This window comes from Melanotaenia boesemani, chromosome 4 (genome assembly GCF_017639745.1).
Source record: "Melanotaenia boesemani isolate fMelBoe1 chromosome 4, fMelBoe1.pri, whole genome shotgun sequence".
Taxonomy (NCBI): Eukaryota; Metazoa; Chordata; class Actinopteri; order Atheriniformes; family Melanotaeniidae; genus Melanotaenia; species Melanotaenia boesemani.
In genome coordinates this window covers 8,632,359-8,659,167 of record NC_055685.1, presented here as the reverse complement: position 1 = coordinate 8,659,167, position 26,809 = coordinate 8,632,359, and the positions used below count along the sequence as shown (strand labels likewise).

Below are 26,809 nucleotides of genomic sequence, written 5' to 3'. Positions count from 1 at the left end.
ATGTAAACGTACCAATGCCTCCTCTCTTTCCACCCGACACTGCTTAATCCAGTTTAAACTGTTTAAAACTTGTGAAGATCAGATTTTAAGTCCAGCATTTGAGCAGGAAGTTTCAGAAGATGTGACGCACTTTCTTAAATATATTACAGAAAATAAATGGGAGGGCAGATTCATAATGTCTCACACAAGCCAATAATAACCGATCAACATTTTTTTTTATTGTTCTCATTGTCCCTGTGCTTGTATGCTCCTGGATATGTATGTGCATAAAAGGTGTACGAGATCTGATTAAAAAAAAAAGGAATTCTATCTGTACACAGACCCCTTGTTAAAACAATCATTCATAAACTTTTTTAATTGTGCCTCTACAGTCACAGTCCTTCAGGTTTTACTGCAGAAGATGTCTGCACTTCAGACTTCAGAGTAAAACCTGAGAATGGGTTCATTATCCTATAATGCCAATGGCTGCAAGATTAGCAAAGTCTTATCATTTACATAACATATCAGCCAATCCACCTGCTGAATGCTCAGATTTTACTGTGAAAGCAGCAAATACACACCTAAAGTTGCTTGTGGCAAAACATCTGGCGCATTTTACAATAAACCATGAGCTCTCACATCTGGAAATCACTTGGATAGAGTAGTAGGAACCCAAACTAGACAAACGCCTTTCAAAGCTGTGATTTAGTACAGCTGCAGCATGCCACAGCTGGACAGTCACCTGATGAGAAGTTGTGTGTATACCTGGACACTCATACAGCTAACACAAGCAGCAACACCCCAGAGGATAAAAGAAGCTTGACACTTTTTCCAACCATAGCTGGGTGATGTTTACAGCACCTACTGTCTGATTTATTGCTGAAGATCAGCAAACATACCATGACACTAAGAGTCAGTGTTTTATTGTTTTGATATTTTACATTAAGGCTGCGGCCAAATTAAACAAGGCAGAATTTCACCAACGATCATGTGACAGACCTGTGCAAAGTAATGAAACTACCATCAAATATTTTTTCTATGCATAGAAGATATAGAAATTTTATCTTATGTGCAAATGGAAAATTAATATCCGTGCTAAAAAAATGTTTGACTAGATTCAGTGAAGTCTGAAACTGCATCTAATTGAACCAAATTATTTGAAAAATGAATAAACACTCAAATCCTTCCAGATTCACATCTTATCCCATGTATTTAGACACATACTCTTTTAAAAAGGGAAAATATGTGCATTTATAAACTATATAAACATAGAGAAAATATTACAGTGTCCTTTTCTTCTAGTATGGAGGCCTAAAAGTAGGAAAAAGCAGTAAGTGAATCAGGCTGGAGGATACAATGATAAGAACAGCAGGTGGGTTGAAATGTCAAGTTCCTCTGCAAACAGCTACAGTCCTCGAAATCTGTCCTGCACACAGCTCTGGTTGGATCTTAAGTGTTTGTTGAGTAAACACTTCAGAAGTAGTCAGGGAGAGGATAAAGGTGGGTGGAAGGCTCAGCTTGAGAGAGCATAGAGATTACTCTAAGACCAAGTGACCCTTTTAGACAAAGAAACCGATTCTCAGCCCACAGCAGATCGCAGCCTCTCTGAAGCAAATGGTTTCATTTATTAATTTATTATAACTTTATTATAACTTAATTTATATTTAATCAAAGAACATGCAACAATTACCCTGTTTTATATGAATACTTAGAATGTATCAGGTATTAAGTAATTCATACTGTAATCTATAAATTACTCTTCTAAAGTTTTACCACATGTTCATTTTAAAGCTTGTCTTTGTTTCCCCCCCTTTTTTGGGAAAATACTCTTTCTGGAAGAATAAAACTAACTTGCAGGTTTAACAGGGTTACTCAGTTTGTTCCTACCAGGGTCACATTCCTGCAGGTTTTAAATGCTTCATCACACCGGACTCAAATTAAATGGATCCAACAGCCTATAAAGTTCTGCACAATGACTTGAGTCAGGTGTGTTGGAGCAGCAAAACATTGAAGACCTGCAGGAGTGCGGCCCTTTTTCTGACTCAGCTGGAGGTTGATGCTATTTTTTGTTGTTGTTGTGTAATGGGCTGTAAAAGAAACCGTATTTAATTGGGGATATATGGTCTTATTTCTTTATTTACATGTTCCAGTATTATTTACATCTCAAACAGCAGCTGCTCTGATAAAGAACAGCTGATAGTCAGAAGCTAGATAATGATTTTTTTTTTGTTTGTTTTATGCATTTCAAATTTCTCTGAGGTTCAGAAAAAGTTTTTTTTTTGTTTTAAATCTATTTAAATTGATCTATTTAAGAAAAGAGCCCAGGCATATTAATGAGCACTTTCACATAAATATCCATGATTATAGCCAGTGTCTAATTCCCATCTGTGGGCCTGAGGAGGGTTGATGGATTTAAAACAGTAACATACAATGACATCATACATGGCGAGGAACATATAATAATAATATTTATAATGTAGTTAACAGAAAGAAGCATCCTAAATCCATGTAGAAGTAATGTAGCCTTGTACAAATGTCTTCTCTGAGAGAAATACTTAGTTAATATGTAATATTTACAGACCAGAGGGGATTTAGCTGAAATGAGAATTTTGGTAACTTTCCTTTGTTTCTACATTATGTGGCTATATTGGCATAAAAAGACAGAAATAAATTAAACTACTTAAAGACCTAAAAGGAGTGTTCATGTGATTTTAGACATTTGTAGTGACTTGAAATGAATTAACATATAATAATGGTGATAAACACAGCATTTCTATTTCCCAAAGAAGCCCAGTTCTCTTTATCCAAGCTCTCACAGTTACAATGGCCAGGATGACTGAAAATTTACACTAAATTATAATAATAAACTCCTACACAGAAAAGTCTACATTATGTTTTTGTTTATGGCCTAATCCAATAACAGGCGGCCGATTCTGTGAAATTACTGAACTGGAGCACATTAAATTGAGCCAATCTGCCGATAAATGAGAATTTATGAGACAAGGCCGAGTAAGTTGGGAAGGCAGTTTGATCTGAACAGAGAAATAAAGTTAAATTATGTGGGACTGTGAGCTTTCACAAAGAACAGCAATGAAAAAGGAGTACAAGATAACAAAATGACAAAAGACAGATGTCTGTGTAGTCTTCGCAGCAGGGGGCATGACCTCTCTGCGGCCTGCAGGGACTGGACTGCACTCTGCCAACATCTCCTACATCCACACCCAGATGACTGTTTCACCATTTTATCTTTCAACCTTCACTTCACCTCACACCACTATGATACCCTCCCCACATCCATTCTCCCACTGTGTAAACAATGACGGATCAGAGTGCTGGCAGGGCTTTACTATAAACATGCATCAGGCAAATGACCCCCTAACCAAACAGAGTAAAAAAAAAGAAAAATGACAGCGCCTCACCTCTCTGTGGTTCAGCCTGCCAAACAGGCCTGGATGGATTCCTCAGTGACAGACAGAGTGATACTGACAAATAAAACATAACCTTAAGTAGACCTGCACATGCTCTTGTTTTCCCTGTACAGGTGTGTCTGGAATGAGACAAGATTGAATCTCATTACAGGCTGCTCCATTTGCAGTTTCATTTTTCAGCAGCCTGGTATTTCCAGACCAGCCTACAGCCTCCACCTCCTCATTCATCTATCTGTCTCCAACACACACACACACCATCTCTGTCCTTTTTGCCATGTTGTATCATTTTCTTTCCTCTCTATTGTCTAAGAACCACTCGCTTCACTAATCAGTAGCAGCTGAGCTCCTGTCAACCCAGCTAAACAGCCTCTCTCAGCAGTTTAGCACCTAAGCCCCCAACCTTATTCACTCTACTTCTTCCAGATTCATCTCTAAAGCAGTGGGGAAAATGTCTCTGACAGACATACATTTTGAAATCAGATGGATCTCAGACTCTGAAAAGCCTGAAATTCCTCTAGTAGCAGGTCAGAGCAACAAAATCCTAAGCAAAGCTTACCTGTCCATAGAGGTCTCTGGCGTGAGATTCACAGGCAGTCGGTAAAACTGAAAAGGGATGAGCTGTGATGGACATAATCACCTCTGAGTGTTTTACAGGCCAGGGAAGGCTCTGCTGAAAGGGAGAAATTGATTCTTTGAAGATGCACAGCTGAGACTGTAAATTGGCTACAGGGGGGCACAGCTGACGGAGCAGAAAGCAGCATCTGTCACACTGTCAAAAAATTCTAGACTGAGGTGAAGCAGACTCTCTGTGACCACTGTTTTGTACAACAGAAAGGTAAAGATTGATTTATTCCTGTACATAAATCATGGGAGGGATGATAATCTGCTCAAACATGGTCTAATATTGTAGTTTTTAGTGAAGCATCTCACACACGCTCCATGTTTCTTCATTGTGTGCCATCACAGCAGTGTAGTTATAATGGAGTTCGGCTCACTGAGTCGGAGGAAAGCATGCTGCTCTCCGAGAGCATATGTAGGCTCTGTCAACACACTTGTAAGTGGTCTCATTTCTATGGAAGAAGCAAAAGATGCACAATGTACATGATGTGCTAAAGAAAAGAGGCAACACAAACAAAACATCAAGCTTAAAAGAGTTTATACTCCAAAAATATACCATAACTAAATAACTAAATAAATAAAAACAATCCTTCATCTGCTGAAAAAGTGCAGTGATCGACCTGGAATGAGCGGCGGCCTCGTGGAGCATTTCCGTGCAGCTCAGCACAGAGTCCAGGTGCTGCTTGCCCCCGCTGCTTTATGAGGGTACAGCAGATACATGCTCAGCACTGAGTGGTCCACGAAGGAGAACAGAGACTAGATGAGGTAAACAAAGCATCAGTCAGACCCCCACATACACTTAACTTCCAAAACAAACAAGACCACTTATAACAGGCTGTATCTGTCTGATCAAGTAAACTCAACCCTGTCAAGATTAACCTCCTCTTCACGAGGTCTATTTTTCCTGCTTCCTGTCTGAAATGACTAACCCAAAATAAATAAAGTATATCTTCACAACTACAAAAGACTATACGTTCAATCTTAGTCTCAAAAGAAAGCTGGGACATGTCAGATTATTACAGATGTCAGGATCAAGATGTGTGACTGTGTCAGAGTAAATTCACCTGGAATACACTAGAAAAATGTAAATGGTTATCTCCTCCTAAAAGAAAACCACATTACTCTCATTCTGTGAAAACCAGTGGATAGCAGGCTAGTTCGTTTAGGAATTAGTAAAATAACGTCTGATGAGGAACTGTGCAAAATTAAATGCTAAAAGTGAACCAGAGCATTTTTTCTGATGTTTTGATAGAGACGTTAAATATATCAGAACCCATCAGCGATGCAGCCATCATGCCTAGTTCCTACTGAACAAGCCTGTGGGGGCAGTCTGTGATCTGGGGTACATAGAGTGAGGTCAGCTGATACCTGAATGAGCAGGTTATTCCATCAATAGATTGTTTTCATCCTTGATGGAACGGCCATATTAAAAGATGACAATGCCAGGATTCATCGGGCTCGAACTGTGAAAGAGTGGTTCAGGGAGCATGAGACATCATTTTCACACGTGGATCGGCCACCACAGAGTCCAGACCTGAACCCCACTGAGAATCTCTGGGATGTCCTGTAGAAGGCTTTGTGCAGTGGTCGGACTCTCCCATCATCAATACAAGATCTTAGAGAAAAATGAATGCAACACTGATGGAAATAAATCTTGTGACATTGCAGAAGCTTATCTAAACAACGCCACAGTGAATGTTGCCGTAATCAAAGTTAAAGGTGATTCAATGAAATATTAGTGTGTGACCTTCTTTTGGCCAGGCAGTGTTTTTATATCATGATATAACACTAGAAGTCCCAGAGAGGGGTCAATTGACCTTTCTACCTTTACAACCCAGAGATGGGTCGATTGACCAGTAGGATTTTAGCTAAAATCCTGTCTTAAGCTGTGAACAGCTTCTTTTGTTTGTAGACGAGTCAATTACTGGCACACCCCAGGAGGGCGCATACTTAGGGGAGACACTGTAGACTCTTGAAACCTGACTGTCAACTTTTGCCCAAAGCTTGGCTTGAGACACTGCTTGGTCCCCTGAGTATGAGATTGGAGTAGACCTCAAACAGATTCAGAAAAGGTTTTCCTGCATTCTGGTATATTTCAAATAATTAAAAATATATTTGATATGATATATGATATATACCTCCTCGACACATTTGTGTGCTTTTAGAAGAAAAAAAAAAAGATAATCATTGTGGGCCTTCAATAAAAAAGCAAACAATTTAGAATGATATGACAAAATGATGAATTCATATTTTTTTTAAAAATCACTTTAAAAGGTCCAGCTCTCCTCTTTTCATACAAATGAAAAAATACAAATTTTTTCAGAATTTTTGACCAATTTTTCAAACTTTCTAACCCAATGTTCATGTACCTTATGTCCAAAAAGCCAAGCAATGAACAATTTTGAATATTTAAAATGAACATTTTTTGATTGTGGTGGTACAGGCAGGGTCTGTGAGTAAAATGTCCAGAAGCATTAGTGTCTAAGTCAAGAGGGCATAAATGTCAACATGACAAAGATATAAAAGAACAACTGTGAATTTTTTCCAATGCTTTTTATTTTTGTCATAAAAAAAAACAACAAAACAGTTAAAATAATGCAAGTAATGAAACAATTTCACAAATATTTACACAAGGCTACAGTGGCATGCCCTTGTGTGAATGGCTTTTCTGCTCTTTCAGGCAGTCCGTCTGTGCTAAGTCCAAACATGCTTGGCACTTCCATGGTATCTCCATCCTGCATTTGCCACATGTGTATTTGTAGCAGTCAACACATCTTACAGTTGCGCAATTGTTCTTGCATCGATGGTTGACCTGACATTTTGCCCTTTTCCCAGGGCTAGGTGTGGGAGGTTGCTGCTGAAGCAGTTGCTCCTTATGTGCCTTCTTCTGACTCACATGAGAGTTGGCCAACTCTTTCGCGAGCTCAACCAGGAAGTCCACTCTTCTCTCCTGCACTCCGGTGCATTCCTTATGAAGAACATGAGCGTTCAGTGCCGCCATGTCGATCATGTTGTAGAACACGGCGACTGGCCATCTCCGTGTTCCTGCACGCACGCTGTACTCCCGCACCATCTGGTCCATCACATCCACACCACACTTTGTGGTGTTGTATTGTGTGACAGTGTTTGGCTTCCTTTTGGTGGTATTCTCAGTCTCAACCACATTGTGCATGCTGCTGAGAAGATAGACAGTCTTTTTCCGTTTCGGGCGCATATACTGTGAGTGTTGCACCAGTGGTGGAAAACACTCGAGTGGTGAATTTAGTGTGGTCCTTCTGTCTAGTTGACTGAGGAATTTCCCGGTGAATCTTGTTGACTGTGCCAAGGATGGTGGTTTTCCGGCTAAGCAGTCGTTGCGCAAGGGACAGCGATGTAAAAAAATTGTCTGTTGTTACAGTTCTGCCCTTATCCATGAACGGCTCCATCAGCCTCATCACTACACTCTCAGAGAGTCTCTCTCCACTGGGGACGACTGGGGTCCTTGCCAAGATATGGCAGGATATTGCAAATGTACTTTGATTTCAAGTCACAAGCCAGCCAAAACTTAATGCCAAATTTGTCCGGTTTTGTTGCAATGTACTGCAGAAAACTGCAGCGAGTCTTTGTCGGGAAAAGCTGTTGATCAATAGTGATGTGTCGACCAGGGTTATAAGATCTGATGCAGTTATTGACAAAAGATTCCCACAGATTAGAAATTGCAGCAAACTTATTTGTCTCCACTCGCTCACTGCGTGTGAACATGTTATCAAAGCGTAGGTGTTGCATGATGTTTTGGAAGCGGTTTCGGGCCATAGTAGCAATGATTCGTGGGTTTCCCAGCTCTGCTGACCAATTGTCACGTAGTGATGGAACTTTCTCACCCCCGCAAGATAATAATTGCAATAAATGCCATTAGTTTCTGGGAGGTTCATGAACCAATCTGCCTGCTCCTTTTGCCGTGCATGCTGAATGGTCCATTCTTGAATGCTACGAAGCATTTCAAGTGTTATAAAACAGAAGAAGCTTTGAGACGAGTCGGATACTTCTTCTGGCCTTAGCAGTTGGCTCTCCATCTGTGCCGTATGGTTCTATTGGGGTGAATTGAGACATGTCCCAGCTGTTCTTCATGCCACACTGTGCCATCTTTAGCCATCTCTGTCCTCTCACTTCCCAACCGACCCTCTTTTCTGGCAGTGGAGCAGTCTCATCATCTGCAAGGGTAAACAATTTCACAATTTCAGAGGACGAAAATAGGATGTTTTGGAAATAAGATTAAAAAAAATCCTTTATTTGTACCAAATGGAGAAATTCCAGTGTTGCAACTCACAGTACAGGACAAAAGCAGAAAGAAAGAAATTTGTCATACCAAAAAAGTTTCAATAATAGTTTTCAAATCTTACCTGAAGACTGGCTCAGAGTCAGAGTCCGAATCCAGCTGAATTTGTATCTCTTCTCCATCTGAGTCACAAGGGTTTGGTATCGCTGAGGATTCAGGTCCAATGCCTGCTGAGTTGTAAGCCGCCTCTGCATTTTGCTTCCTGTCTATTTGTTGGAGGTGAAGCTAGCTACTATTTATCCCCTCAGCCCACCAGCCCCCACTGCCACAGAATTTACCAGACGTTTCAAGGTAACAAGGAGGGGCTGGATGCAATGGGTGCATTCCTCAGGTAATGGCTGCATTTACAAATGAAGAGATGCTAATTTTTGCCAGCAGAGTCCGTCAGTTTGGACTAAAGGTCTTTCGACCCTTCTCTGGGACTTTAGGGAGATATCAAAATTCCTGGGACTTCTAGTGATAATGATACGCTGATGCTTTCTGATCCCACCAAGTAGCCTTGTACCCCTTTTCAAGACATTTTAACATCAAACATGAACTTCTTTCCAGTGATTTTTTTCTTTCTTTTTCATGCCTATGAGCATGGAGACACACTTCTTCATATGCACTCCTGCCCCTCATGGTGTCTAAACTACTGGACTGGTAAATGTATCTTTCCATTTAACCCTGGTTCTCACCATTTTCAACACCAAACACTTTTAGATGCGGATCATAATGGGGCAAAGTAAATCATTTCCAGTCAAGCCAGTGGATTTAACCTCTCAGATGGATGCAAAGAGCTTGCTGAAATTTATTTGTAGGACACAATACTGGAGTCAAATTAACTTCATGAGCTTAATGTTAAGCAGTGAGGAACAGTTCACCTCCATATCCACACATGTAAAAACATTAATAATCAACATCCATAAACATGCTAATTGTCTCTAAGCCTTAATTCATTTAAGATGGACCAAGGTGAAGTGGAAAACTGTTCTGTGGTCTGAAAGGTTCACATTTTCAATCTTTTTTTTTGTTGTTTTGTTTGTTTGTTTGCTTGCTTGTTTTAAACAGGGACACTACTGCACATGTTTCAGGCAAAAAATAATCCAGTATGTCATCAAGGAATAACTTAAAGGACACATTTGTGTTTGATATGGGGTCCCATTAGTGATGCTTTTTAAGAACAGATACTTCCTTCAAGATGACTACTTTTCAAGAAGGGAAAGTGGACCAACATGTTGCATATCATTTTTAGATATATTAAGTCAGACTGAGTATCAATACTGTCTGATGTGGTGGAAAATAAACACTGCTTGCAGACCAAACTTTGTGTTCATGTGTGTGTGGCAATCTGTGAAGAAAAATAAGGAACAGAAGGTCATTCAGATTATTTTCTGCCTCCGACATTGCTCTTCCGCAGTCCTACTTTAGCTCTTTTGTCTATCTTGTTTTGGCTTCTGTGCCATCTGAAACCATGGACACCAAGTCACAAGCTGTAGCAGAGTTCAAACAGTATAAATAACGAAGTCATTTTAGCTTTTCCCATATTGTCAACCTCAGTGGTGTCTGAACACTTCCTTAAATAAAAAACCCCCTCTAAGAGGATATTTATTCAGCTGTTTTATAATTTGGAAGAAAAAAAAGGTCAAATATGACACCTTTTTATTTCTAATAACAGCTAAACATGCAGACTTTGTAAAACATCTAAAAAAACTATATATATATAATTAAATTGTAATTTATTGTATTTTTGTTTAAGCTCATGTAGAGAACAAACAATGAATCAAGAAGGGAAAAAAACAAGGAATCACATTTCATGTTTAAACTAATGTAAATTCCTGCACATTTCTACAGTAAATGTGTACTGAGTGTGCAGTTAAAAGAGAGTGCTTGCAGACTTTAATGAGCTGTTGCATCTAGCTGATTGACAGGAAACATGGCCCCTACAAGAGAAAATACGGAAAGGAGGAAGAAACCTCTTGAGAAGGTAATTAACCAATATAAAAGACTGTGCTTGTTCCCATTCAGCTGTTTTTTAAATTTGAGAAAAAATACAAACAAAATAGGGAGATTGTGAAAGGGAGACATACAGTTAAATCAAGGAAGGTGTTAAAAACAAAAAAATAAATAAAAAATGCTAAGCAATATACAAAAAAATAGAAATAAATAGCAGAACAAAGAAGTCAATGTTTGTGATTCAACCGTACGAAACTAGAACAACACAGGCTCTGCATTAAAAAAAAAAAAGGTCAAATAACACCTAAATAAAAGAAAACAAGGGTTACAGTTGGCTGAAGAGAAGCGGGGCTGACTGTAGATGTGAGGATCAAGTGATATTCAGTTATGAATCTCAAATCTGTACAGCTAGCTGCCAGAAGAAAGCTAGCTAATTTCCTCAGGCACTGATGAAATGAGGTTGACTTGGGTCAAGGACCAGAGGAAATGACAGTCTATGGTAATACACTTTGGTCATTCCTGAAATAAAAAGCAGGTTTGTCCGATGCTGAGGTCATATTTCAGGGTGAATAATGCATCTCGCCCACAGCAAACAGCAATTAAACTTTTCTTCAGTACAGTCCTGGATCTCAGATTGAATTTGTAGTGGAAATAAAAAAAGATTAAAATAAACAATCCTGTTAGGATATTGGGGCATTTTTTCCGATTGCTGCAACATAAAAAAGCTGGTTTTACTGAAGCTTTGTGAAAGCTGCCACAAAATTTGCTGTGGTTTTTAACGTCCGTTTTCTTTTTGGGTTTTTTTTTTTTGTTTTTTTTTGCAAAAGGCCATGAAAAATCAATGATTTTTCAACAGTATCTATTGAAATCAGTGCACTGGGAGAATATTTCACCAATGAGCAGAATGTTCTTAAACCTGGCAACCTTATTGCAAACACAAAAGCAGAAAAGATAAATCAAACAATTGTCATTTTTTCAGCGTTTGCAACAAATCTGAATGTTACAGGCTCCATCTGGGGGATTGTTTCTCGTATGTGCACTTCAGAAATTCTTCTGGCGGTGTTTTTGCTGTAGAGAAAAAGTCTTTGCCAACTGACATTTTTAGTTTCGTCTTAACAGTTTTACATACACTTCCACGCAGAAGACAAGTCGCAAATGGTGCTTAGCTGTGATCATCTGCCTTATTTAAGATGCCAAAAGTCATGATTTTAGAACGGCACATGTGACACATATCAGTCATACAGATCCACATGGTCCTAATCAAACATGGAAGTAAAGTTGCAGAGCTGCAATCACTGAATCACAAATTCCTGGAGATCTAATTGATGATGAATATAAAAAAATTGAGGTTTGTGGTTCATGAGTCCATGTTTTGGTTTCCTTCTGTAACTAAATAAAAAACAAAAAGCAATTATTTTCACCTCATTCTTGATTATAAATCCAGACTGATCAGCTTAATCATTTTGTGTCATGAGGTTTTTTTCTGCAAAGTAAAACATAAAATGAATGAACAAAAGAAAACATCTCACTTTTCCATCTCCATTAAATGTGCATTTTAATTTCCACGACATTCATTTAATATTAAAATACTGACAGATGTTCCAGCTGTTTCCCTGAAGTTATTCTGGTATAAACAACCTAGATGGCATGACTTTTACTGATGTCCTACAACTGTCCTCTATTACCTAAACCTAAACTTAATCTCAAACAAAAATAACTTTCCACATCTTTCAGGCCTCTCTTTAAACACGACAAAGCTGGGCATCAATAATCAGTTTCCTCCTGACAAGCTACAGGGACGGGTTGGTTTAGGCTAGGTTGGGCATTTCAGTCCTCAAGCAATGTCATCTCTCTGAGTGAACACCGTTATTGGCTTCTCAGCAGGGGGGAAACCCAGTTTTCTGAGCCAAATGCACTTTCCTCAGTAAACATCCTCTCGCCCACTTCACACATGCACAGGACACAAATCGCTGTGTCCGTGCAATGAGGCGTTTTGATAAAAGGTGGCTGAAGGACATGCCTTTGTTTTGTTGTTTTCCCAATTCCAGACAAGTATGAGGAATTCGACATAGTGAGAAAAAACATAAACCATCACTATTTCACCATAAACATCGCAATGGTGAAACCACGCCATTAACTGTTTGAAAGACAGAGAGGTCGTGGAAGTTTTGCAACAGAGCAGGACTGGTCTTTTTAGCAGGAATGCCAAAAATGTGATCCAGAGCCAATGCAAAGGAGAGGCTGGACCTGGTGATCTCTGAGGTGGTAAGGCTAGATGGGGAGTCATACAAGATCGAAGCAGTTGGCCAACATCATCAAGGGTAGTGGACAACTTGGGAAGCAGTGGTAAACCAAGTTTTATTCAGATTCTTGATCAGGTTGATTTGTGACATTTTTCCAAGCCTCCAGAACATCATTGCATTTCCATTACAGTTTTTCACAAAAAACTTTTTCGCTGGTTTGGTCTTTAGGGCGGGACATGAGGCCGATTCCAGTGCACACATTTCCAAGTAGTCTGTGATTTATAAAGAGAATTGTTTGCTGGTGTGTGTGCACATGATTTTATAAGTCTGGATTTCTTTTGACATATGTATTTTCAACTTTTGGATGCCTATGCAATGTTTAATAAATGAGACCCCAGATCCTGTGTAAGCTTGCGGAAATCTAGGTAACTCACTAACAAGGCCAGCCCGGTATGATCACAGAGGCAAATTAATTTTGTTAGACAGGGAGACCAGGCTACGTCTAACATTGCCAGGGCATGGTCGCTCCTGACACCTGGAACTGAGAGGAAGACAATGGCTGACCCCATCCAGCTGATAAGGTTCCCTTAAGAGAGAACCCCAACCTTCTTACAACACAACATAGGGCTTTGATTCTTCCTCACCAATCCAGCAAGGACAGAATGGAGGCTGCGTATCTGAAGAAGAAGGACAAGTATGCAGGAAGGGCAGCTGCATTCTCAAGGCCTCAGCTATACTCAACGCGGCGTCTGCTCAGGTCAGTTTTGCTGTCACCACCGTAGGCTCTGCGTAGGGCTGCAGAGGCATACGTAAGGGAGCATAAATGGCCTTTAAAGCTCAGTGTCAAACCATTACTAAATTTTAAAGTACTGGGATTGTATCAGGGACTAAAGATCTTGACTAGGTCATGTGTTAAGTTGTTCACAGAATTACTCAAAAAGCGAGGCCTGCTTTTTAAAGAAACTTCTAATAGATGTGAGCTCAGAGTAAAAGCAATTAACTTTTAATGATCTGGATCCAATTTTTATTATCAACCCTCATTCAGATGTGCAGTTTCCAGCTCTCCACATCTTCAACTCTGGTTATTTCTATTTTTCATGATGTCACACAAACTATATTTTGCATTTCTGCCAAAAGTTCCATTTTCTCCTCACTGTCTGAAGAGCTGAATTACATCTTCATTCTGTGTTTTACTTAACAGTGGACACACTTCAGGTTTTTTGCAGATGTGTCATCATTAACATAGGCTGCTTTTTCGTCTTTGTTTTCTTAATATCTTTTGAGCTCTTGGTGAGATGTCAGTGTTCACTCCTAGGAAGGGTTGCAACCCTGAATTTCATCCAAATACACTTTGTTTTATTACTGTTTTAATAATCTCGATTCATGCAAATTCCCTTCTCTTCAATTAAACTGTCTCACTAAGTACCTTCTGAAAACGTCTTAATAAAAGAGATTCAGCCACATTCTCTGGTCTGGACTGTGTATAAATGCTTTTTGTGTCTTTGGTCCAACAGGATGTCAAGTTTTAACCTTTTTCTACAGTAAATTGAATCACCTTCCATCTTCCCCAGCCCTGGTGCAGGAAAGCAGCTGGAAAGCCTGCTGGCTCTCTGTCATTTACTTTTAACCCCCTCAAGACCCAAAAGCTCAGCCTCATAACAGACTGCAAGCTGTGAGGGGTTTGATCCTGGTGGACTTAATATCCTTACGTTTACCTGGTAAATGTGCAGCTGTAGCATAATCTACCAACATCTGCATCTGCAAGTGTGTGTGTGAAATACCGAGATGCTTGTCTCCCTTCACACCATTTTGAAACAGTCTGGAATGCAGACCAACCACTTAAAAACCTACAATGTTTAGTCAAATTGAGATACCAAAGTTTTAATGTTATCAGTAACCAAATAGCATGTGCACACAAAACTACCGCTAGCTCAACAAACAACAAGTCAAAGCCATAATCTAAAGCGGTGAGGTAACTTTATTGTCTTTACATGACTCATGTTCATCTCCTCCTCCTGAAATGCTTGCCTATAAGGTATTGACAGGGGGACGGTAATCATTATAGTACTATCTGTAGACATTCTGCAAGATCATGTTTAAAATACACTGATGAATTATATAATTTGCCCAATCTAATATAAATACACTATTTAAAAAATAGTACTTATTTGGCCTGCAAACGTTTTGTATCCAGTGAGGAATGAATGAATGATCACTTACAGCTTAATGTGGATTGTTTTAATTGGACCACAATGAATTTGCTTGAATTGGATTATGTCTGTAAAATGCACTGATATAACTTTGTTGTGAATTGGCGCTAAAGTACAAATAAAGCTGAGCTGAACTGAAATAATAAAGACTTTTTAAAGACAACAGTTTAACAAAACAGCAATAGAAATTTGAGGAATCTTTCATTTATTAATCTATTTTTAGTTTTTTGTCAACTTATTAAACCCAGATGTGACCAGTTAAGTCACGTTTTTGACCAAACATGGCTTACTGGTCAAATCTGGGTTTAAATAATTTTACTAAAGAATAAAACAAAAGTAAATTAATAAATGAAAGATGGACAACACCAAAAACTGTGAAATGGCCCTTGCCAAATGTCCCTTGCCGATCTATCGGAAGCAAAACTGCAGGTAACGCTTCAGAAAACACTCACCTTGAAACTCCACGGACAGCTGTGGGGTGTACTGCAGCGTCCACAGCGCTCGAACCAGCGGACGCCAGCTGCTCGGTCACCTCTCCCCTCCCTCTCAGCGTATCTCCGGGCTCCTCTCCTTTTCACCTTCCCAAGGCATATATCCGACCTGTACTTCTCCCGCCCGAGGTATTCGGCCAGCAGGTCCGTGTTGCTGAGGCACTGAACCACGGCGTTCATGAAACAGGTGTTTGCCGTGGTTCGCATTCCCAGCAACGCCGGGGGTCTTGTCGCCGTAGCACCACGACAGCCTGGCTTTCACTGAGCCGTGGGCGGAGGGACACCGTGGAGCTCTTCTTCATGGTTCCCTCCCTTGAGGTCTGCGAAAAGTCGTCTTTGAACCCCCTGAAGCGCTTTGTCCGAAAGCCGCCATCGTCATCCTCCGCGTCCGGTTCCGCGTCGCCAAAGTGCGCCAAAAGTACCCAAAGTTTTGAGGACCCTTCCCATGAAATTCCCAAAAGATCGCAGCGATTTCCTCCTCGTAAACAACCCACTTTTCAATTTTTTCTCTTTTCGGCTCGACGTTTTGGGCTTCATCGGTTGTTTTCTTACCTTGTTTTCCTTGCGACTATCCATGGCTCAGTTCCTTCTCAGGAGCGACAGAAAATGAAACAGACTGAGGAGGTGCACCTGTCTGCCAGGCTGTCTACCCCTCCTCCTCCGCTTTACTTCTTCGACAAAACCTTAACGCTGAGGAGGCACCGTCTCGGTGCCAATAAGGCACATGACTGCTGTTATTGTTCCCAACGGACAGTCTCCCAGCCTGTGTCACCGGTTCGCGCGTTTTGATGGCTGACAATCTCCGCAGGAACTACAGCTCAGGTTCAGGGGCCACGCTTCCTCGTCGACTGCTCTGCGCTGGATCCTGCGCCTGGCGTCCTGACTCTCCCAACACCGCCGTCCCTCCCTGTCTTTGAAGTCACAGTGAACTACTTGGAGAATCCTGTCTAATGCCCGTCACCAGACGAGAATTTAATCAACCCGGATTAGATTAGCTAAATTTCTCATGACAGAAATGACTAGAGTTTCTGTACAAGGGAACAGTAGTTATCATCCTTCCGAAAGACTGTTCAACTTTGTACGACTAGTTTGGAAACACCGGGAAGTGGGAAGTTGCCTTTAATAAGTGTCAAACCATGTGGCTTTAAACTGCCCCTGTAGGACTATTACACCATCACCTTGCTTGCATTTTCAATGTGAAGAACTTTATCACTTGCAGTTGCTGTGGGAGTAGTATGGGGTTGTAAAATTGAAGTCTTTAAAAAATAGTATTGTATATTCATCATCAAATCTAAAGTCAATATAACATTGGTGTGAGAAGTGACTAAAACGCTGTTCGACCTCGTCCAGAGCAAGTCCCGTGTGTAAGCAGCACACATATGGACATGATTAACACATTTTCTCTCCACTGTATGATTTTACACAATTATGACCAAATAAAAGTAACCTTAGAATGTTAAAAATGTGGTAAATGGCTTTCTGACACAATCAGCTTCCCATGGCAGAAGCAGTCTGAAAAGTTCATCCTTGTCGCTTCCAAAGGAAATAACACTACTCACAAAAAGTTAATGATATTCAGCTTTTTGTGTGAATGAACCAAAAATGTACTAAAACCTTTAATGTTTAATTTAATTTGACTTTTCTGAACTTTTTAAATGCACATGTACGATTGTTCAATATTTAAAGGTACAGTGTGTAAGAATTACTGTCATTTAGTGGTAAAGATGGACATGGAAATAACTTTTCTACAGGTAACTACTTCAAAACTGTGTACATGTGTTTTCTTTTATGTACCTTTTAAGGTGTTATTTATCCCAAACAGTGCTCTAGTTCCTATAAAAATAGAGCTGGTACTGCAGTTTAGAAGCTCAAAGGATTCTCGCTTCACACACAGAGTTGTTTGTCCATTCAGAGACACCGTAGTAAAAACTGTGGCTCTAATATGGCAGCTGCCCTGTGTGTGGACCCACACCAAGTAGATATAAATGGCTCATTCTAAAAGAATAAAACCTCAAGTTATTTTAGTAAAGTCATTAGAAACTAGCAGAAATAGTTTTTAATGATTTCTAAAAAATTTCTGTTTTAGACCTTTGATTTTGTTACACGCAGCCCCTTTGAGTATTTAGTGCCCAACATGCTGTCCTTCAAGATAATAAAAAAAAAAGAAAAAGAAAAAAAAAACTATTACAACATTGTAATTTCCCTCTGGGATTAAAAAAAGTATTTTTAAATTCTTTAATCTCATTTAGTTTCATTTAACTACAAAAAAAGTGTCTATGAATCGACTACTAAATGTTCTGGTTCAACTAAAACTTGTATTTAAACAGTTCTTTTCATCACACTGTCCACACTGAGACGTCATCAGACCAGAACCACACCTAAAACATGATCAGCTGTTTAGACACTGACTATTTTTATGTTGCGGTATACCCACCACTGTTCTTGGCTTTTGTTTAATAAATTGTTTGAGATCTAGGAACTTGCATGATTATTGATAAAATTTCCTACAACCTTGATATGTGAGTGTAGCATGAACTTTTTAAGTTTTCTCTAAATTGCACCCAACTTTTTGTGAGTAGTTTAAGAGGATAGTATCAGTCAGGTGCTGCAGAGAACCTCTATGAAAGCAGACATTCTGGCAGTTCGCTGCTCTGGAGCTCTCATGGTCAGAGAAGCCTTCATGGTCCTCTTTATATTACTGACCTGCCTCAGCTAAACACCTGTCCCAGTCTGAGATCATCATATCAGAATCTTTAAAGTCTCAACCTTGACTCTAATGACTGCTTTTTTATTTCTGTATTTCTGTTGTGAATTTCATCATCTTACTTTCTCTGTGAAGCACTTTGTGACTGTGAAAGGTGTTATACGAATAAACATCACTTACTGGACCTTCAGGTGTGTGTTAACGTAATGCCAACCGTTGCTATCCATCAATCTAAGAACCTTTTATGGCGATATCCAAACAATTTGGAGTTCATAAATCTATAGTTAGAAATGTAGAAATATTATTCACAGACAGCTGCCATCTAACCAGGAGTGGACGTCCCAGTAAGTTCATCCCAACGTCAGATCATGCAATGCTCATTACATCGTAACCTCTACACAGCTCAGTTAGCATGGTAAATGGTAAAGCACTGCTGAACTCAGATTTTCTCACCATCGCAGCAAATTTTGCATCCATCTTGAATCCTACCTGTACTCTTGCTCCAGCTCTTTCTCTTTCTTTTCCTCTTTTCATCCAAAACTGTCCTCTTGTGTTTCTCTGATGAATCAGCCACGGTGCACAATCAAAAAACCTAGTGTTGATATCCAGTTGCCAGCATGTGACATGGTGTGTTAAGCAGAGCTCTGATGCAAAGTGAAGCAGCATCTTGAAAGTAAAAGTTGCAGAGTGCAGTTTCTCAGCCTAGAAACACTACAGGGCAACGATGGCTCCAGGAATTTACAAAATAAATGTCCCTGTGCCATCAAAACAAGTCAGAAACACATGTTTTTAAGGCCAGAAAGTTAAATATTACTACTTTAAAGTTCATAACTGAGCAATTACAAAAAGTCTGAACTCAAATGACTTGTTAAGAAGAGCTGCCAGGAGAAAAAACTCTTCTTTTGCAGCACAGCTTAGTTTCACAAAGCTGCATCTGAACAAACAACAAGACTTCTGGAACAATGTCCCTTGGACATGCAAGACCACGGTGGAGATGTTTGGTCATAATAATGCACAGCACCATGTTTGAGGAAAACCAAACACAGCATATTAGCAGAAACACCTAACGCTAACTCTCACGCACGCAGGTGAAGGACTGATGATTTGGGCTTGTTTTCATGCATAAAACATGGGAACCTGGCAACCACTAAGTTGACCACAAACTCCTCTGTAAGCCAAAGTTTTCAAGAGTCAACTGAAAGGCCATCTGACAGATACAACTTGGACAGAACTTAGCAATGAGCCCGAGTATAGCACCAAATCTACAACAGCATAACTGAAAAAAGAAAATAATGAATGTGACAGTAGATGTGCACACATGTCCAGATCTTATATCCAATGTAAGATCTCAGCTTTCTCACAGCAACTAGTTCTCAGATGAACCATTTATTTCCCCTCCATACGTCTTTTGTTTCATCACACTGATGAAGTCTTGAAACACACCATCATTTACAGCAGGTTTATCCTTCTGTAAAATAGCTAAGGAGCTGTCGTCATACACCTCAGTGCTGCTGCAACACAGGAAGCCCTACAAAGCTGGTAAAATGGATCTGATGTACTATTTAACCCAACACATTATGTACAGTTCTGCTTTTCAATAGAAATCCAGCATCTTTAGTGCATTATATGGCAGTCCCATCTTTTAATCATCTGAAGTTTAATTTCACAGCTCACCGGTGCTAAAGATTAAATTTAGTAGCAGATGCGCTGATTTGTTGAAATGAATAGTCAGGTAGCCGTTCAACGTTTCCATCATTTCCTTGATGTTTTTATTCCAGTGTTGTTCTGAAACATGAACATGCCATTCTACAACTCTTCACATGCTGGTCAAGTCCAGTCTGGTACCAGGAGTTTCTAAACTATGTCCATAAAAACGGGGTTTCTGAATACTGCCTGAATCCTGTATAGCCACTATTGCTTAATTAATTTATTTATTGACTAAGCAACAGTCTTGTTAAGTCAGAACACTCCTGAGTTATATTCAGTTTTATTATATTTCTTCAGTTTTTTTTCAATGTTAATTCAACATTGTTTAATTTTAAAAGCGATTCATGCCAAGTCAAAAACAAAATAACACGAGAAAACTCTAAAAATTTAGAGAATGAGTTGACTGATATATTATGTCTGTTTCTCTAGACTGCAGGACTTCATCCCACGTTATCAAGATGGGGGAGGGCGAGGGAACTTCCACCGCAGAATAGCCCCATCTGCGCTGGTGCTGATTAAGGTGGAGCTGTTGGAGCAGAGCTTGACTTTGGTGATACTGCCCCCATGACCTACACCTACATGGGTTACTACACCTTTCACATACTCCCACACCTTCACCAGTTTTTCTTCTCCACCTGGTAAAAAAAATGGCAGAAAAGATATTTAGAAGGTGAAAGAAATCTGAGAGAAGAATGGAAAGAGAGCACGGGATCAGCGTAGCAAGCAATGTGACAAGAAGATGTGGAAAGGGTTGTACCTGACACAAAGTGTTGACCGTCCTGCGAGATGTGGAGGCTATTGATGGCCCCAAACTGGGAGCCTTCCAATTTTCCGATAGCAGAGCCATCAAACAACTCCCAGTACGTAATCTTAAAATCAAATAAACAGAACATTTAAAATGCCAAACGCAGATGTCAGTCATTCATCAACAACATTGCTTATGGAAGAAATCAAGATGGGGAAAAAACAAACACTTTTACAGCTTCACTTTCTCACCCTGTATGCACATGAATCAATCTACAACCGTCGAAGTACCAAGTCTCACAAAAGGATGTTGTTGGCTGAGGTTATTTATAGCGCAGGGAGCATAAACATGTCAGTAGTGCAGAGCAAGACTGGTCCTTCCTTCTTATTTACACAAATTAGCTGATTAAATCTAAGTAAGTTGCTGTAAATGTAAATGAAGGCGCAGACAGCTCTGATCACCAAAGCAGCATTCGAGTTGGAATGTATGAACGAGTCTCCAGGTAGAGATTTAGCAGCTCATCGGGCACTAATATCAGTTCCCATATGTCTGTTAAAAAGTCCAGAGGTCATTTGCTACACAAATAACACTTCAAACTCTATTAAGTCTTCTCAGAAATGGAAATAAGTATTATCATACATAGTTTGATTACTGGAAAAGTTAAAGTTACACAGAGTTGCTCAGGAAAAGACCAGCATTTCTGGAATTTGCCCCTAGACTGGATTTAATTTCTCTGCACACGGCCATGCTTATCACACACGACAGAGAAAGGAAATATAAAACCACACACATATCAAATATAGTTGGTCAGGGCAGAATAGAGGAACAAAATGTACAATTAATAAAGAATATTTAAAGCTTCAGAATGGCACTCTCAGAGCAATAATCTGAGGTTAAACAGCTCAGTAACATCAATGTGAGAAGAGTAAGAGTTTTCCGGTTGTTACTATGTTTCTTCTTCTTTGTTTTTTGCCGGTTGTTGCTATGGTTCTTCTACGTTTCACCGTTTGTCCGGATCGGAGGACTAGAGATTGTAGATGAGCTGCGGGACAGCATCTTTATGTGTGTGTTGTTCTGTGATTACATTTTCGGAGTACACCACACACAATACGATCAAAAGTGATTTTTTTATCTTCACGTCTCATCTTCTCGACCAGATAAAAAATCTCATAAGATTAAAAAATTCGTTATGTGTGTTCCAGACCTCAGTCATCTTTCAGCAAACACATCTCATTACTCTGTCGATGATGAGATATTGTTTGTGATATCAATATAATATTTATGCACACTTGCCAAAGGATTTCTCCCTTTTGGTGTTTTTCTTTTTTTCTTCCAGAAAAAACTTTGATTAAAATGGATTATTTTTTTATTTTATGGAAAAAAAATTACAAAAAATCTAAATTGGTGCAGTGAAACAAGTATTAGTATTAAATAAATAAATAAATAAAAAAACATATTCACTTGCTTTGCTATTTCATCACTACATAATCTCATTAGTTAGCTAAAGCTAATCTGTGTGCAATCTAAAGCTGGATTTATACTTGCGTGGCGTCTGCGTAAGGTCGGTTACGCCGTCACCGCCGTATGCTCCACCCAGGTCCACAGAGGCTCAACACACACCTCTTTTAGACCTCACATGCGCCTGTGTTTGCCCTGCGGTTACGTGGAAGTACTCCCTTGTGACTGGTCAGTTTGTGATTGTGTGTTTACAGATTTCTGGAGCTTCTCACATAATTTTTGCTGTAACTGTGGAGGAGAAACTACAACACAGCGCCATAACTTTACGCTTGCGTGCGAGAGCACATTTTACCAGCGTCAGCTGCACCGGCCTCGCCGTACGCAGACACCAAGCGAGTATAAATCCAGCATTATAGTCACATCGTTTTATAAAAAGACACGTCTTACGTCTCTTTGTGATGAATGAGCCATTTTCGTGCCTGACCTGTGCTCCAACTTTCTTCGAAACTTGAAATTCTGAGGAAGTTTTGCAGGAAATGACAAAGTAATCTTGCTTTTTCAAACTGCGAACTGAGAAACCAGATTTAAAGATGGCCGTGTCCAGTATCACTTGTAGTTGTCCAGTACCACTTGTAGTTCATTGTTGTCTTTATTAAAATTCTTTATATTTTGTGTTCCTTAAGTTTCTAGTGTAAACTCACGCGAGTTGTTATTATCGATAATTATGTTGTCATGGCAGGTTTGTTTGTGAAAAAGTGCATTAATGTGTGTGATTTATTACTTTTCATCACCAAGATTGGCTGGTGTTCTCATGGTGCCCATTTTTACAATAAGTTTGTGATTTTCTACTTTTTATACATCATTTGTAGATGCTCATAAATTCGCTGTTTTGGAGGCGTTTCAGTTTTCCAAGTTGGGACAGCTGGAATGCCAACTACCTGGTAATGACATTGCATATTTTTGGCCACTTGGAATTCCGAGACAAGTGGAACACACCATAAATTCAGCTGTATAGTCACACCATTTTGCCCTAAGACACATCATACATCTTGTTGCAGTGAATAAGCCGTTTTCGGTCCTGGCCAATCAATGAGCTGAATATTACAATAGATGTGACAATGTTTCCCCTTTTTCCTTTCCCACTGATCATCTCCAGCTTCCTCCTTGTTGCCTCAGTACCAATCCCTCTCTGATCCTACACCAAAGTACTTATTGCTTCTCTTAGGTCTGTTGGTGTGAATTTCCTTTGAGGCAGGCTGGGATTTGAAGAACGGATGGAGTACGAAGAGGGGAGAAAGAGAGAGAGAGAGAGAGAGAGCGAGTGCTGCTATTTGTTGTCTCAGACAGAGCGCCTGTGTCCTGGGATGAGCAGATGGTGGATCTGGCTGGCACTTGGGTGGCACAGGCACATCCGCAGGAAGGCATGAACACCACAGCACTCCTCTCTATCTCTCCTCTTCTTCGCCTTCTCTGAATGCCTCCTTTTCACTCCCTCTCTGCTCACATCCGCTGTGCTGTGTTAATCAGCACACTTTGTACTCACCTCTCAGCATGCAGGGACGGCAACAATATGGGTCTAGCGTGTGGCTGGGTACAAGGGGTGTGGGTAAAGTACACAATCAAAAGAACAAGGGTGTCATTCTGCCACAGTGAACTTCCAACCTTATGCAAATCAGCAATGCTCAGTTAATCAAAATGACCAACTAAATAAGAGGGCGTGTTTTTGCCCCAGTCCCCAGCAGCCAGCACAATGGCTTAATTATGTTGAGATGAGGAACAAATTGTGAGCTATTCAAACTAATGTGGAGACATGCTGGTGTGTGATTGTGGAAAGGCTTCACTGCGCTCCTCTGTACTGTTCTTACCAGAGAAATAGGCCTTTTTTCTCCCATGCCCACAAACTGTACATTTTAATGACAATGACAGCATAATGTGGCATTTAAATTTAGTGATAAGTGCCAATGTCTTCAGACTCTGTAGGGTGTTCACTGATTACCACTATTACATTGTTGTCTTGAAGCTTATCAGCTGAGTTATGAAACAACCCCCCCAAAAGCAGAATTAAGAGCTGACTCTGATGGTTTAGGAAATATCATAAGGAAAAATATACTTCAATAGCTTTCAGTTAGATTGGCTATAACATGTATTGTAATGAGCGGAAAAAAAAAAAACACAAAACAACTAAAAATAAATGTATAAATAAATAACCACAACACACCGTTTTGTCAGTGCCACTGGTGATGATCTGGAACTCCTCTGGATGGTAGCACACGGTCCGGCACATTGTGTTGGCGATCATTAATTTAAGGCTTACGAATCGCCTAAAGGAGGTGGTAAAAGAAAAAGACAGGAGAATGTAGTTCACAGGTGTAGAAATGTCTGTGAAAAACAATGTAACGGGGCCTGAAAAGAATTTGGGTTGTGCTTTTTGCAAATAGTAACAAAAATTATGTAAAAATGCAGTCTTGTGCAAAAGTCTTGAGCCACTCCTCATTTGTTTATATTTTGTTTGTTGGAGTTCTGATGCAACTGCCTCAACAGATGGCTGGAAAGTAGACTGCACACTCCTTCACAGATTAAGATAAAATATGAAGCATCTTGCTGCAAGCTTTGAAGGACCTAAGTTTTCTCAGTGGGTAGAGTCTGCTCTGTCTCATTTTGTAGCCAGCAGTGTTACAGTTCTGGTTTAGTCTGTCCAAGTGAAGGTATATGTATCTTTCTCTTCCAGGATCCTCTGAAAAATCCACAATCATCTCCTTAGTTTTGTTTACATCCAAGATTGTTTTCCATGAAGTCCATAATCCAGCTGATTTTGGAGAAATCTACTATTTTCACTAGCTTCTCACAAAATGATGCAGGCTGAAATTTATTAAAAGCACAGGTAAAATGAAAGAATATGACCCACAACGTTGCTAAAGCGAAATCCAGTGGGTCCTGAAAGGATGTTAATTATTCACTTATGCCCCGTGTACACGACAACACAGAGACAGTATACAGCAAACATTTTGTTGAGTTTTGGCCTCTTGTTTACACAGTAACAGAGTTTTTGGAGGACAAAACCACAAAGGTATGAGAACAGGCTGTAGAGTGAAAGTTTCTTGAAACACAAGGCGACTCCTGTCCCTGTAAACATGAACTGAAATCAAAAACAAAACTAGACTTTTGCCACACTATCGCACTCAGGCCCTGTTTACACCCGCAAACAGCACAACAACAACATGGCGGACCTCTTTGTTCAGTTCTTGCTGCTGAATCTTTTTAATTTATTTAGTCACTTAAACATGTATGCAAACAGCAAAGATGCATAGATTGTATGTATTAGATAATCAATGCAAGCAGTTGTTTTCTCCTCTGGTCTTATGAGGATGCATGAGATGTGTCATTGCAAAGTTTTACTCTCCACTACAGGCCTAGCATGCACACTACATTGTTCCTAGTTCTATTTGTGTTTTCCATCTGCACAGAGGTACACACAATCTGTTGTTGTGTAAATGCCTTTTTTATCTTCGAAAACAAAAAGGGAAAAATTTTGGGTTTTTGAGTAAACAGGGCCTTAGGCAAGCCAAAAAAGTTTCTCCAGGGCTTTGTGACGTTAGCATTCCTGATCTATGGATGGATAAATAGATAGTTTGGGAGTTTGTAGTCAGTGAAGGAAGATGGATGAGATTTGATGAGGTGAGATGAGGGGTGTGGGTATATGTGGGTTGGTAGGTGTATAAGGGTGGGTGACGGGAGGGGGGAAGTGTGTGAAGGTGCCCTGGTTCATGGGATGCCTGGCTGGAACATTGGGGTGAGTGCTGGCCTTCACCGGGTTGTCATGGGGGGGGTCCTGGTCCTTCTGGGCTCTTGGTGCCCTGGGCCCTGCACACTACCTACCCTGAATGGCCAGTGCCTGGTGGGGTTGGCGGCTGCTGATCTTGGCCTGCGGAGGTCTGTGCCCCGTGACTGTGGCCTTCCTCTTCCACCTTCTCGGCAGTTCTGGTGGGGTGGCTGGGATTCGTGCTCCGGTATTGCTTCTGATCACACGGGTCTCTTGTGAGCCCTGGTCTGCCTCTAACCTCTGTATGCTGATACAGTCGCTGCATTGTCCTGGCGGGTTATACACTAACATCTACTTTTGTTTAGGTTTTTGTGTGTGTGTTTTGGTACTCTGGTTTTTGCTCTGATACATTGTTGTTTTTTTGTCAGCTTGCTAGTCTCTTTTAGGAGCTCCTGATGATTGTCAACTTTGCTTTCTTGTAAAAGCTGTAAGAAACTCTCTGTTGTGTTTCTGTACAGGTGTAGCAGTTGGTTGGTGTTAGTTTGGATTTAAGGGTCGTTGTCTTCTGTATTTAAATTCTGTAATTTAAAATAAATAAGTAAATAAACAAATCTGATTATCAAGAGGAGCCTTATACCCATAAAGCGCCTCTTGGCAAAGCAAGTTTAATCAGCACAACACAGCAGCTAGACCATCATTCTACTTTTATTAGAGTTAAGTAAATTTAACTTAAAAAAATTTGGAGTACCGGCTTTGGTGAATAGAAGCTAGAACACCGTTTGGGATAAGTAATGCCCTAAAAAGGGACATAGAAGAAGACAGTGTACATTTACATAATTTGGAAGTAGTTATCTGCAGTGCAGTTATTGTGCACCCGAGACCACTGGATCCAGTTGCAAAATAAAAACATTTTTGTCTGGAAGAATTTTGACCACTGATGGCCACTGTCCATTCACAACTGTGCTTGGCATTTGAAGACATTTCTATACCCATCTTTACCACTACATGCCAATAATTATTACACACTGTCTTCCTCACCACTGAAACTTTGTCTTGACAGAGGTTGAAAAGATCCTGCAGAGTCCCACATAGCTGTCTCAAGACTTTTGTACAGCAATGTATGTCATCCCATTTAAATCTCTAAATATTTTAAATCAAAGCTTTAATATTAAATATTCCAAATAAATCTTATTGAATTTACTTTGCATTGAACTAT

General features: G+C 40.0%; 2 protein-coding genes across 2 annotated transcripts in view; both read right to left on the bottom strand.

The window, feature by feature from the left end:
• The window catches only part of usp43a (ubiquitin specific peptidase 43a), a 165,638-nt gene extending 149,322 nt beyond the window's left edge, over positions 1-16,316 (bottom strand). The window contains 6 exon segments of the mRNA XM_041982074.1: positions 15,189-15,238; positions 15,240-15,270; positions 15,272-15,411; positions 15,413-15,496; positions 15,498-15,635; positions 15,637-16,316. Coding sequence (XP_041838008.1) covers positions 15,189-15,238; positions 15,240-15,270; positions 15,272-15,411; positions 15,413-15,496; positions 15,498-15,635; positions 15,637-15,795 — 602 coding nt within the window. The 5' untranslated portion in view covers positions 15,796-16,316.
• Positions 16,317-19,936: 3,620 nt separating this feature from the next.
• Positions 19,937-26,809, bottom strand: part of cfap52 (cilia and flagella associated protein 52) — a 15,019-nt gene continuing 8,146 nt past the window's right edge. The window contains 3 exon segments of the mRNA XM_041982077.1: positions 19,937-20,265; positions 20,388-20,499; positions 24,052-24,154. Of these exon segments, the coding sequence (XP_041838011.1) occupies positions 20,084-20,265; positions 20,388-20,499; positions 24,052-24,154 (397 nt within the window). The 3' untranslated portion in view covers positions 19,937-20,083.